Here is a 14,799-nt window from a genome sequence, read left to right as displayed (position 1 = left end):
CTTCAAGATGCATCTTCGTTCACATCTTTGGGTGCTTCATTCTCAAATTTTCACTTATTATTTCCAAGTCTTCTTTTTAAATTCCTCGTGGTGACCTCTTTGAGCAATGGTAACCCAGTCTGACGTCACGACGGTCTGGATAGAAAAAAATGATCATCATTACCTTGAACTTCAAAACACTCAAATGCACAAACCCCCCCCCCCCCCCCAAGATGTTGATCAACCCATGGATACCCTTTTGGTTTATGAATCGTGCTTAAATGCCTGTGTGTCATTGACCATAGTGACACTATTTGAAAGACTAATATCTTAACCAAAGTGTACCAAAGCATCAGAAGAACTATCTTGTCTGTTTTGCTATGTATCTGACCAAACATTCACTTCATAAAGACTTTCATCATGCTCTCATCTGCTGTTAAAACACATTAAACACTTTCTCTGTCCATAGTCAACCTTTCAGTACCTTCTTAATTGCTCAATTGTTGGTCTTTCCTAATTGTGTGACCACTATTTTTGCAATGGTTTTGTTCCTTAATGATGTGCATGGCTGGCTGGTCTTCATTATTCATGAACCCTGCCTTCTAAAAATCTCATGTCTCTGTTGCTGACATTGGAGGTTGATCCAAAAACTTTATTTGAATGAGCTTTTACTTTTCGTATCTGATGGTTTCCAACTGGTCAAAGAGAAAAACATCAGAAATAAAATGCTTGTTCACTTTGGCTGAGTTGATGGGCCCACTTATCATTGCATAAGAATTCTGAGTCCACAGTAATACACCAAGACTCTTCAGAATATAAGCTCTCAGTTTTTTGTCAGACTTTGTTTGTGCATTGTGACCACTTGGGAATTTTGGAAAAGTCATGAATTATTCAGAATATTAGGAAAATTATCAATTAATTGAAAATTTGCAAGTATTTTATGAGAAAATCAGGTTTGGTCTATGTAAATGTTTAAATCTTGACAATAAGTCATGATTACAAAGATAATCTTCAGTCAATATAAGTTACAGTCAAAACTACATCTTTTTACCTAATCCTAAATGATTACTCACACCCATCATAACATTTTTGATAAACTTAAATTTTCTCTTTTACTTTTCCAATGATTGGTATTCAAAACAAGGGACCTGTTTCAAGAAATAGGCAAAATGAAATTTTAATTAGACTCCTGGTGTAAATACAGTAACTCCTTGCTATTGTGGATTGTTTCTTTGGAGTCACAAGATGGATGCGTGTTGTACTTTGCCAAAGAGTGCATTAACCTTGCAGGTTTCACTGGACATGAATGAAAATCGTTTATAAATAATTTCGACAGATTTTTAACTACATGTCTAAGTAAAATTGATACCTAATTTTTTAATCAGATTGAAATGAGCATTAAATACTTTTTGTTAATTTCAATTTAAAAACTTGCATGCATTATGAAATTGCAAAATATTTTTGTTTTCAGGGAATGATATCCATGTCTAAGTGTCTAGATACAGCTTAGTATTATTATAAAATCACTTAGTAACCAGTTTTTGTATCTCCTGAGAAAAGATAATTCAGCAATATTTTTACACTAAAAGCTTGGTGTTATACACCTGAATTGTTAATGTTGCAACTTACTTTAGTCATTCTGGTCTTTCATGTAAAATAAACTGCTTTAAGAAAATGGCCATCAATTACAAGATTCATATATTCTAGGCTCTTGCTGTAAATGAATGAAATTTCCTGAGCATGGTGAATGAAAATCAAATATTTTAGATAAACCCATAAATAGTAGTTGGACAGGTTGTGGCTTGGTTATTTATTTTTATGGTACTATATATTGTTTTATAAATGTAGTGTTAGGACTACTTTTAAAGATTCGGGGTCTTGGAATAACTTATTTTTTTTGGGAAATAGGTAGAAGATAACTAATAAGTTTTTTTTTAATTTCAGGACTGAAGAGGAAATGCAGCAAGTTGAGTCTTTAAATCAGAATAACACAGTAAGTAATGAAAGTGACATTAGCTTTTTTTCTTAAATTATTGCAATTCAACTATGTAAATCAAATTTCTAATTTTTCAGTCTTCATCAAAGGACCGGGAGAACAGACTGGGAACCATTAATAAGGTGAGCAAAGTATGTGTCATTTTTTTCTTTACTATCATATAGTCTAGTCTCTTAAATAGTTATATATATTTTTTGTGTTAAAACTTGTCTTTGAGATGAATGGAAAAGTCTACTAGATAACGTAACTTTGAAAAAGTGACAATTCCCAAAGGTTATTGGCCAAACAGGGTGTCATATTATTAACTAAGTGTCATATTTGGCCAATTTTTGCCTTTTGCATGATTTTTCAATGTCCCTGATGAAATTGCAAAATTATCAGAAGTATTGTTGTAATACCTGGAAGAGGATTAGGACCATGGCATGTTAACTATTTTAATATGTGGTACTTTTTGTTATCTTTTCTATTATTAATTGACCAATTATTACCAATTCCTCTCTCCGGGTTGATGTATTGGATCATAGGGTATTTCATATAGTTAGCTTAGATAGCTTTGCCCAGAATTAACATTTACTGGTGTAATGTTTTATCAAATTGAAAACCTGAGATTAAGTTCTATTAAAGACGCATTTTAATTCCTAAGTTGAAAATCAATATTTAGTGTTCACAAATTCCAAGAAACTGCGGGAGATGCCACATGGGTAACTTTTAACGGAGTCATCCATTAATATGCATTTCACTGCAACAATCCTGGTCATAGCACATCATTTTTACTCTCTGAAATCATTGCATTTAGTGTTAACATTTATGAGTCGTTAATTCATTTATATTCATTAGAGCAATGCAAGGGTGATTTACTGGAATGGGTAATTAGATGTAAGCTACTTTAAGCCGACCAGGCTCAAGGCAGTTGTGATTGTGAGAAGTTTCATGTGAGTTTTGTCATGTTTTGCTGGCATCATGGCAGACTGACAAGATTAGAAGTCATGCCAAAGTACTTTTTAAGAAACTAATGTATTTAAGAAATCATGGTAAACTTTAAAATGTTAATTAAAATTATTTATCACTCACTTTGTTTTCCCCATCATTTCGTAATCAAATGTGCCGTATGAAATTCATAATAATAGAATAATTCTATAATATTTACAATAGATTTGGTTGTGTAGAATGACATGTGTTCTATGGTGGCCATAACTTGGCAAGAAATAAATTTCACCTCACACTTCTTACAAGGGTGTATGAATAAATTTTGATGGTTGATTTTTCTGCAATGTCTTGAATTTGTAACATATTTAATAAATGTGAAGAAGCAGTCCATTTGGAATCTGATTGGTATTCTGAAAAATTGAATTATTTGTTTTATTTCAACAGTGAGGCAAATAGTAAATCCTTGGGAAATGCTATGATTATATCTCGAAAAGAAAAAGAAATTAAAAATTGGAGAAAAGGAACATAGTTGAAATATATACAGTAAAACACCTTATTGACCATTTTCTAGGGGCCCCAGAAAGTGTTAAATGAGGAAAACTGCAAAGAGTGGGAATTTTCACATCCACATGTTTGTTTAATCAATTAAGTTATTGTCTCTTGTATCATCATCACCAGTAGCTTCAACTAGTATTTCTTCATCACAATCAACTTTAAATCCTGCCTTCCTTTAGCAGTTGTGTATTTTAGATTCCTTAACTTGCCTCTCTTCCCATGATATGCAGTGTAAAACAACCAGTACATTCAACTTGATCACCATGATTACCACAATCCTGCTAAAATATCAATTTCTATGCCATTATTCTCCGATAATGCATTTTAAATGAGCAAATTATAACTAACTCAAATGGTTGGCGCTCATTGCTACAATTTGCTGGAAAACGTAACTGTGCATTTTTCAACTGTACATTCAGTGGATGGGCTGTACACTGAAATAAACAGCGGAGTGTTCGTGTTCTGAGACTCAAATTGAGCATCCAGGATATGAAGTCCATCCTCAAATATTCTTGAGATCATTCATGCATCAGAGTTTGCTGTATATCTAGTGGGCTACATTTTCACTTATCTGAAGCACCTGGGACTCTCTGATTTACCAACATTTAGAGAGTGAAGCCTCTCACTTTCATATACATATGTGATAGTAAGACAAGTGTTTGTTTGCGAAGCCTGCCCCCATTGCATTGTTCCTCTCTTCCCCAAAACATTCTGTTGGGTGGCAGCACATTAAAAAAATAATCCTGTCTTGTCTGCATTGAAATATCTTTTGGGCCCTAGCCTTCAAGAAGTTTATTAAATACTAACACCTTACACCGATTTGCTGTCTTGACATCAACACTTTGTTCACCACGTGCGGCCTTTCATGCAAGATAGTGCCCATTTTTGTTCCTATCCAAACAACTGTTGGATACTGTGAAGTTTTTGATTCCCAATATTTTGGATATGGGATAATTAACGATCCATCAATTATAAACCATTCATTTAGTTATCCTTCATGCTGGGAACTCTAGACACATTTTCTCTTTAAATACAGATGTCCGTATCGATTTGCATTTTTCAGAATCGAGTCATAATTTTTCACTGATGTTTAGAGGCCTGAAATCTTACATGTTTCACCAGATCAATACAGATTCTATTTGTTCGAACGTTTTCTTTACCCTCAATTGAAAATGACTTTCCGCTTTGTCTTTCCAATGTCAAATAGTATACAATATACAATACGTTCCTGTGTTATTGAGGAAAAATAAAAACATTAGAATCTGACTTATATTGCCATTTCACTGGTGTAGACAGTTGTTGACCATCAATATTTTATTTTATTTTAAGAAAATATTATTTTTTATTCAGTGTAGTTTTGATGCAATAAAGTAAGTTAGAATACATTTATTAATCACTTATATTTGTTGCTTTTAAACAGTGCAAATGATCCAGTTGTTAGTCACCAGTTCTTTGGTTTTTTACACTTCGATATGTTTGGATCAATGTACATTTCCTTCCTAATATTGCAACTTATGTGCGATATGAATGGGCTCTCGCAGGTGTTCTGATAATGTATAATTTATGTATTTAACTCCTAGTCGTCTAATGTATTCGTTTCTTTGGGGAAGTCATTTCCTGTCAGAGAGGTAATGAGTGTTCAAAATTCTATAACTAGTCAAGCTCTGTTCTGCCCCACTGTATTAAATTCGCCCCTGAAAAATTATTGCTGTGTTGGTTTTTTTTTGTGTGCATGTATGAAACAAAGTCTAATATGTTTTTAATAAAGGCTGGTGTACATAAGTAACTGTTGTTGAATGTGAATAGTTTTAAATCAAGCACATGGTGATGCGTACAGTGGGAAAGCAAAAAATGAAAACAAGCTTATGGGTTTTATCTACACTTGAAAAATAGGTAATTGTTTAGGATGTGATAAAAGCTAAGTTTCATATTACTAAGGGGTATACTTTAAAGAGACTAACTCTGTGTAAACAGTTATAGACCAAAAAAAATAGCTTGTTAGTGATCAGCATTGCATTAAGCACAATTAGATCAATATAACTTCGCTGTTTTATTATTGGTGTTCTACTGGTTAGGGTAGTTTTTAGATGGACAGCCTAAATAATAGTGCAAAATTACAATTGCTTGCCCCTCATCCAAAATGCAATACCTGAAATTAGATTTACATTAAGCCCGTCTTCAAGTTCATATACTTTTTTGCTTCCTTCATTCCTTTTAACATGCCTATCATATTTCTTTTCTTTCTTGTTTTCCCACAGCTTAAACAATTTTGCCAAAAAACATTTACTTGCCTCTCCAATGAAAAGCGAAACCTGAAATCAGGCACATTAAGCCTATCTTCAATTTTGTATACTCTCTTCCCTTCAATTCATCTATTATAGTGTTCGTATTCCTTCCTCTTTCTTGTTTTCCCAGTGTTCTCTGTTCTATCTCTTCTTCAACATCCCACCACCCAAGTGCTCTGAATCCATCTTTCCTGCCTTTTTTGTGACTACTCCCAACCGATCTTAAACCTCCCCATCCATGATTAGTACCTTCTCGTTTCTTTTCCTTCATCCAGTCGACCTCACCTTTTCTATCCTTATCTCACACATTTCAAAAACCTCCAATCTATGAATATCTGAAAGATCTATATTTTACTTTCTCTAAGTCTCCTCTTGTATTTTATTTTCAAATTGCTGGTCAAGCTATTCCAGTAGTCACCACTAATAAAGACATAGATGTTATCTTTGAGTCTCGGGTTCACAACTTCAGTTCAGCAAACTTGTCATTACCATATCTTCCTAATCTGTCAGTGTGTATAAGTATCTAGTCTTGACTGCTCTCTAATTTTTCTTATCTTGGAATATTTCTCCCAAGTTTGGCACTCTAACGGAACCTGTTATGTGCGCCCACTGCATTTAGCAGGACATCTACTGAATTGATGTATTTCATGCTTTAATAAGCGTAAAAGAGAAAGCAAGGTAGCAGTACATGTATTAAATAGAAAACAAAATACATCTCTTCTTGAGAATTGTTTTGGGCTTTCTCAGGCTGAATAGAAAAATCTTGGCTGAGGCAGTGAAAGGGAGAGGATGTGGTTTCATGTGCGAACAAGATATGGCTATCAAGGTGCAATTAGGAATATATAATTAATATCCTTGTAGGCCAATTAGGGTCAGTAATGATTTGAATAAAAAGTTGTAAAATAAAAATTTAAACTACTCCATGAAAGAATACTAAATAATTTTAATTACTGTATCTATTTACCATGCATCGTGTAATTTTATGGTGTTCGAGCCCGTTTTAATGGCGGGAATGCTTTCTGGCATGATATTGTGGAAGTTAACCATCATGGAAATGAAACTAACTTAGTGGATACGACAGTGAATATTCATCGGAACGACCTAGATTTCAACTCGTTGTCATCATCATATTTGAGGAAACCTCATTTTTTAGTAAGAAAACTGTTCAACTTACTCATCTAACTTATAAATTTTTTAGTGATGGCACTGTAGGCACTAGGTGTACCTATTTGATTATCGAACACACCGGTAAACAGCCATTGCGAGTGTATTAGTTTTTATTTTTATCCATTTGTTTGAGTCTTTATAATATGCCAGTTATCTTATTAATATTTATCTAATTTAATGATTGATGGTGACATTCGTTTACCATTGCATTGCATTTGCAAATCATTGCATCAAGAGAAACTTTGTTCCTGCTAATGGGATAAGTGATATTTACTAACCATCCAAAAGAAAGTTGAATTGATTTGTCATTTTAATGTAGGAAAACTTGCAAATAAATAGTTGAAAATGTTTATTAAGGGTTTAAATACGTGCAGTTTACTGTGCATCGCCAGTCACAGCTGGAAAGTAGGCCTAGAGCTTTCTATTGTTATTTCTGTCTCCCATTTCCTTTTTATCTATGCCCCATATGCACGAGGGTAGCCATAACGCAAAGTTGCTAGTATATAATGTCTCTAAATACCCTGGGAAGCAACCCTGCTAGGATATTATTACCTCTGAAGCCATTAGCAATGTTTGCCAACTGTAAGGTTTGACCCAAATAAAAGTTAATGGCCTTGTATAGCTCTGTGTTTGTGGTTACTTTCCGTCGCCACTGTCAATGGAACATGGCAATAGTTGAACTCGTATGAACACGTAATGATCAGGCAGAATGGAAGCAACAGGAAGATAATTCATCGTTATAGCTACCAGCATATTTAAATATTAGTGGGGGAATCTAGTAATTTTTTTCTAAGCTCTGCTTCCTTGTTTGTTTTCCTCATGGCATGACTTCAGGTCATTACCCATGATGGTTGGGCCAAGTTAAGGTCCATCACATTCTCAGAATTGAAGCCATTTAATTATTTCAAGGGCAGAAGTAAGGTTGAGTTATCCCCAAGCCCTGACCCTATGAGTTTCGGGATGCCCACTTTAATACCCAGAAATACTTACATTTTCTGCAACCATATCAGAGTTTAAAAATCATTCCCGTGCCTGAGAACCCGGTGATGTGAATAATTTTTACACTCTGAAATTGTTGAATTTTAATGCACATTTAGTGGATGACTCCATTAAAAGTTATTATCATGGCATCTCCTTCAGTTTTTTGGAATTTCCCAGATTTTGTGGTTACCTGGGGGTGTCCCAAGGCATCGACTGGATATGAATTCAGGTTCTTGTGTAAGTAGCAGCCTTCTCTATCTACAAGCAAAAAGAAATCATGAGTAAATCACAGTAATGCTGCTTACTTAAAAGTGACATTTTCAGATACATGTAGGTTATTAGGTACATTAGGTCTTATTGCTAAGTCCTAATTTATGCGTAAGAAGCTGGTACGTAAAAGCCCTGTAATACTTGCACTTGCAAATATCATGTAGATGTATTCATCTTGATTTATTGCTCCTGCTACTTTAAATATTTTAGGAAATATTGAATACATAAATCAGAATTTTAAGGCGAGTAATATTCTTTGAAACTGACCGTATTGAAGCTTCAGAAATTAAGAATTTAAGAAAATATCCGGAGATAGTGTGATTTAATAAAACTCTCCAGTATTATCAGGATTTGATTAGCTTCTATTAACTTGCAGTTTCTTCGATGATTATTTTGTCTTTTCACCATAATGAGTGTTTTCCATGTGTGTCATGCAAGTTGCATAATTGTAGGACTGTACAGGTATCATACTCCCAAAGGATCGAACATTTTTCAAGAACTAAAGGGGAAACAACAATATGAGGCAAGTGGAAGGGAAAAATTAAATTCAAAGGCTCAATATATCAGCTGATTTTCGATTTTTTCCATTGCACTTCTGTCCTAAGTGAGCTTCATTGGATTCAAGGTGCTTCACTTCAGTTTCACTCTGTCCTTACCATGCATTATGTCTTGTCCTTATGCCCAAGTTTTCCTCTTTCTTCTTATTATTTGATGACATCTTAACCCACTGTGCTGGCATGCTGACAACAGGTTCCCATCATACCTGCAGCAACTGTTGAGGTCTGCTTACTAGGAAGCATGCTGAGCATGGTATTGCCTGATCTATGATGGTTTCTGATGTAAGGTTTTAAATACGATGTTAACTGAATATTCCCTTGGTAAAAAAAACTTCTGTCCTTGGCTCTTTGGGAAGGGGGCAAATGCATTATATAAATGCTGTTGAAGTAGTCGAGATGCCATTTCCCACGTGTTATATGTCTCATTCTTTGGGCTATTTTCGTATTCATAACTATTTGTGCAGTTTTTTACTATCACATGTTGCTCTGGGTGGGCATTACTCGTGTTATTTCATTTCTTTGTTGACTTTTTGATAGCTAGTTAACAAAGGAGTTAGGACTTGTGATGGGTGAGAATGCCTATGAATTTCACCAATAGTTATAAGTTATGCAGTTGTGCAAAAGTGAATGATAATCAATGTGAAATTGGCCAACACTAGGTTTATTTTTGTTGTCTATTTTTCAATTAAAAGATCTGAAAAAATTACATCTGCTTTCATTAAGTTCTATTGTGAGACTTGTAGGCCACTAGTTCCTCTCAGTTCCACAAGAAAATTTGACAGTTTAGATCTTCATTAGTCAATAATAACCCATATGGCGAATGAATTGCTAATTCGTATTATTTTATCTTAGTTCCGTCATTTGGTATACTTGAATTGATGTTCGTGTGACATTCCTTAAAGCTATGAAAATTGATATCCAAGATAGGCGTGGGCATTTCTTTCCCCTTTTGAGTGATATGCCCTATAGATACAAATTTACAATTTCCATGTTAATACAATTCTGCCAATATTTTAATTTTAACTGTACTGCATATGCAAATTATTGAAGGACTGCATTTCTTGAATTATTCAGGAATTTTTCTCGGGTTTCCAACCGGGTCAGGTTTCGGAGTACCGACGTTTCGATGGCTGACTCTGCCATCGTCTTCAGGGTTGAAGTGCAGAGCATGGAAATTGCCGGGTATTTATACATGTTGCGTGGGTCAGGTGTGGCCTGATTGGTCGGATGAGTTTCCTCGGCCCGCTCCGGTCAATCGGCCTTGTTCCCGTGTGTTTCTCATCTTTTTTAGTATCGGCTTCCAAATATTACTTATCTGGAAGCCGGTGTCTCGGTTTAAGTTGTTTTTCTCCAGTCGGATCTCTATTCCTTCTTTTACCACGCGGTCCCAATAACCGTTGGCATGGCATAGGCTCTTTGTGGCTTCAAAGTCGATTCTATGGTCATGGGTGATACTGTGTTCGGCGACTGCCGACTTTTCCGGGTAGTGGAGTCGTATGCATCTCTGGTGTTCTTTTACGTTTGGTGTTCGATGCATACGACTCCACTACCCGGAAAAGTCGGCAGTCGCCGAACACAGTATCACCCATGACCATAGAATCGACTTTGAAGCCACAAAGAGGCTATGTCATGCCAACGGTTATTGGGACCGCATGGTAAAAGAAGGAATAGAGATCCGACTGGAGAAAAACAACTTAAACCGAGACACCGGCTTCCAGATAAGTAATAGCCGATAGTAAAAAAGCCGGAAGGTCCGATCGGAAGCCGATACTAAAAAAGATGAGAAACACACGGGAACAAGGCCGATTGACCGGAGCGGGCCGAAGAAACTCATCCGACCAATCAGGCCACACCTGACCCACGCAACATGTATAAATACCCGGCAATTTCCATGCTCTGCACTTCAACCCTGAAGACGATGGCAGAGTCAGCCATCGAAACGTCGGTACTCCGAAACCTGACCCGGTTGGAAACCCGAGAAAAATTCCTGAATACTATTCGCCGGGAAAGCCTGAGATCCTTCATTTCTTGAATTAGTTCCTAAATTCTCTTGTGAATGAACAACTGAACTTGAATCAATGGTTACCAAGCCGTTATCTATTTTATTTTTTTTCATCAATGACCCTTCAAATGAAGCCCTAGCACTTGTTCGCTGTAGTTCAGAGAAGTGTTTTTTTGTATTGCTTAAGTTTTGTAGGTCGTAAAACTTCGTCTGTTATCTTCGATTAATTTACCTTAAACATTACATCTGCACACATTGATTTAAAGTGCTTCCTTGGGAGATGCCATACCAGGTTGAACCATAAATATTTTTAAAATATGAGAAGATAGGAAAACTTTGAAAATGGTGAATATCTGTGGGGAAAACCAAAATATTTTGCAATTATCTAATTGTTGCTGTAGTAAGATCTGGTTACCAGATTTAATGAATTCAACTAATTAAATCTTTTAATCAATGGATACACTACTATGCTCAGTATGGTAGTAATAAAAATAGTGATACTATTAATAATTGTTTTATATTGTCAATCACTTTCATTTTGGGGTAAAAAATTAGGATGTTCATGAGAATTCCTCAAAAGAGTACAGTATATTTATCAGACTTAAAAAATAATATTTTAGTCATTACAAGATTAACTGTGTGTGGCTCCGTTAATTGTAGAGTAGGTCTTCAGAAAAGAAATTTATGTATGAATGGACCGTGTTGCAAGATTGTGAAAGTATTCATGTATAAATTGGGGGTAGTAGTTGTTATTAAGGGAGGCGACTGACAGCTGAGGTTATTTGCGTCATTCATTAAGTATTAATCATTTAGAAATTGAGGAAGTATTTACCCTAAATGCATTATATATTTTATCTAGTATTGACAAAATGAATGGTTTTTCCATATGTTATCACCAGTGAGCCACAGAATGAACAGTAATAAGTTACTACTTCATATATTACCTACCCTTATGTTATGCTACCCACATCACACCTGCAGCTTGCCATAGATGGTCAACCCTGGTTTGGAAGTTTTACTGGTTAGTACATTCTGAATTCTGGGTCCCTTTCCATTGTGCCAACAAGAGTTCACTGTATATGAATTCTATGATTATGGTCAAGAAATTTTCACTGAATAATGTGAGTGTTAGTATTTCATTTCAATCTAATATTATTTAGTGATACTTATCAACTTCTACATGGGCTTCAACAGAAGAAACACCATATAAGTCTGAAAGATGATTAAGTGAAATTTTTAGTACTAATGGTTTATAATCTTCTCAGTGTGCATTCTAATGTTGTACCTGATATGAAAAAGAAAATTTCTTTGGCACAGATTTAATATTTTTTATGAAGTGATCTATTAAAAGACACTCATAGTCGTAATGAAAAAGCTCTTCATTCAAACAATTAACATTAAGGAGCCCCCTCCGTCACCTTAACCACACATTTTGAAAATTGTAATATTATGACATTTTCTAAAGCATTGTAGCTCATGGTTAGACTGAAATTATTCATACCCAAGTCCTTCACAGTGAAACAAACCCTATTTTTTATTATTGATCCACTGACATATCTTCACACACGTAAACCTTTTTAAAACAATCTTATTCTTTTTCCCAGCATATATACATCTTTCCACCTTCATTTCACAATTCTTATTCTCCTCCCAGTTATTCAATTTTTTTCCTTAAAAAAATATCTTTACCGTTTCTCAAGGTGCTATTCATGTGTCTTCATCTATCTTCCAGTGTATGGTTGAAATTAGCTTTGCCTATATTACTTGTTTCACTATCCAGTGTTTGGGGTGTAAGAGTTCAGAGGAGTCTCATTAGTTACATCATAAATATTATGAAGGGCTTTTATATTGTTGCCCACTTATAGTAGATTACTTTAAATTTGAAGAGGTAACTTTTTGGATTCCACCAGAGATGTTTTACAGTTGATAGGTTTTGCTGCTTAGCACCATCATCAGGTACTAGATTACTGTTGATTATTTTGTCTCTCGCAATTGTATTCATGGAAAAAATTATCAATTATCTAAGGTGAAAGTGACTTGTGCTGAAGGTTACTGGTGAGAATTGTACTCCTCCAAAAGCAGTCCATGACAAATTAGATACAGCCAATATCTTTGTTGAGATGGGGTCATTGTGTTTACTTAAGTGGAAAATTTGTGATGGAAAGTTTGAACCATCAAGGAGAATCACCCTTGAGAATCATTGCGTGAAAGCATGAAGCTCCAGGTAGATTGATAGCTGAGTTGTAGTTGCTCACAATAGCTGCTCAAGAGTGGATACATTAAGATGAAGGGTATCAAAACAACTAATTTAGATTTGCATTCACCTATCTTATACATTGGAATGACTGTGGAATAACAGTAATTCAATTTTTTATATTTAAGTCTATGTTCATAGTTATGCATTAGCATTACCCAGGACTGTACTACTGGTTTTGCAATGGGTATCTTTATATGAAATGTAGTCTGCCAGCTTAAGTGATATAATGGTGTTTATTGGTATTTTTCCAAATAGCTCTTTGGGCTGTTACTATAAGCTTTAGATAATGAAAACTGTGTTGTGTTTCTTATGGTTGGAACAGGACCAGCACCAAGGCAAGGTGCCGTCTTCACTTGACTCAAACAAGGAGGGGGGCAGCGCAGTGGGGGCTACTGGAGGTGGGGGTGGAGCTACTGCAGCCGTGGCTCCACCCCCTGTGTCAGTGGGGGGTGGCGGAGGCCCCCCATCTGCTACAACGCCATCCCAACAGAATCCCCATCATGGGGGCCATCATCATCAGCACTCCATTGGGCCACCAGGTGGACCACGAGAAGAACCAGTTGTTGAACCTGTTAATGGTGTTGTACAACCTCCTTGTGTACCACCTCCAGGCAGACCTGGCCGTAACACCAACCAACTAGCATTTCTGCTGAGGCAAGTCCTCAAGGCAGTTTGGAAACATCAATTTGCATGGCCATTCCAGCAACCCGTGGATGCAAAGAAGCTCAACTTACCTGTAAGTTTAATTAAGAACGTCTCATTTCCGTAAAAGATATTAAATTCCAATCACTGTTCAATATTATTGCAAATTTTATAACCTGTTTTTGATAGTCCAATTGGCAGATATTCTGTTAGACCTGGCAATGGGCATTCCTCGCATTCACCCATTCTCCCTCCCGTTTAATAATTATAGTATCCCTGAATGACAAGCTTTTAAAGAAACCTTTCCTGCTGTGCTCTTCTAACTTAGAATTGCAGTATAGTGAACCCTCTTGAGTTTGTGAAAGTAAAATATTGTAAAAGTTGGTTAAGACGTGATTTCATCATGAGTCTAGGTATCAATTTTCAGTTGAAAATCATAAAATTCAGTAGTTGTACTTGCTGTAGGGAGCTGTATGCTTAAATTTCATCCACAAACTCATCTCTAATGATGTTCAGCATCATAAGGCAATGTATCCACTCAAAATATGCCATGTTGATGGTGTTTGATTCCTCAACGAAAATTCTTACCACGTGTATTGTTTGTAATTAAACCTAAGAATCATACTGTGTAGTCAAGTTAGTGTTCAATGTATGAAATCATTTCAAATGATATTTCAATTGCTATAAAGTTGTAAAAAATGGTTGTGGTAAGTACAAGGGTTGCTATGCATATTTTGAGCCGTGGCCACTAAGTGCTTCAGGCACCATCTGAAAGTTTGACCCTTTTGACGCTACTTTCTTCCGAACGTTTTGTCATTTGACCAGAAATTTGGCCGGGACCAAATTTATTAGTCAAAAATTCAGTCTCGGCAAAAAAATGGAGTTAACTTGTGAACACTTATCTGCGATGATTTTTCTGGCTTTCGGCATGGATTATCAGGACAGGAGTGCATCGCTCATGTTACTTCACTTATGGCAATGAATCCTCATCCTTTGCCACTGTGAAACTCCGGATATAACGAATTCCATCATGGCCAGCGTTCGCTCAGCGACAAAAGTCGTGAAGGTCGGCCAAAATCAGTTGTTGCACCAGAAAACATTGATGCTGTGCAAGAACTAGTACAGTAAGATTGTCATGAGACTTACTGTGTGATTAAGGCATCCTTGGGGATTAATATGAC

General features: G+C 35.8%; 1 protein-coding gene across 7 annotated transcripts in view; it reads left to right on the top strand.

Annotated features, from left to right (window-relative positions):
* The window catches only part of LOC139687906 (bromodomain-containing protein 4-like), a 109,645-nt gene that overhangs the window by 6,444 nt on the left and 88,402 nt on the right, over positions 1 to 14,799 (top strand). For 5 of the 7 annotated variants that reach the window (XM_071585277.1, XM_071585253.1, XM_071585268.1 and 2 more), the window contains exons 3-5: positions 1,924 to 1,972; positions 2,053 to 2,106; positions 13,299 to 13,712. In XM_071585277.1, the coding sequence (XP_071441378.1) occupies positions 1,937 to 1,972; positions 2,053 to 2,106; positions 13,299 to 13,712 (504 nt within the window). In that variant the 5' untranslated portion in view covers positions 1,924 to 1,936. Of the gene's footprint in view, positions 1 to 1,923; positions 1,973 to 2,052; positions 2,107 to 11,637; positions 11,741 to 13,298; positions 13,713 to 14,799 lie in introns of those variants that run through there. The other 2 variants (XM_071585261.1, XM_071585293.1) reach the window with 2 other exon arrangements.

The sequence above is a fragment of the Hetaerina americana genome, unplaced genomic scaffold, assembly GCF_022747635.1.
Source record: "Hetaerina americana unplaced genomic scaffold, ioHetAmer1.1.p SCAF_1, whole genome shotgun sequence".
Taxonomy (NCBI): Eukaryota; Metazoa; Arthropoda; class Insecta; order Odonata; family Calopterygidae; genus Hetaerina; species Hetaerina americana.
This window is presented reverse-complemented; position numbering and strand designations above follow the sequence as displayed.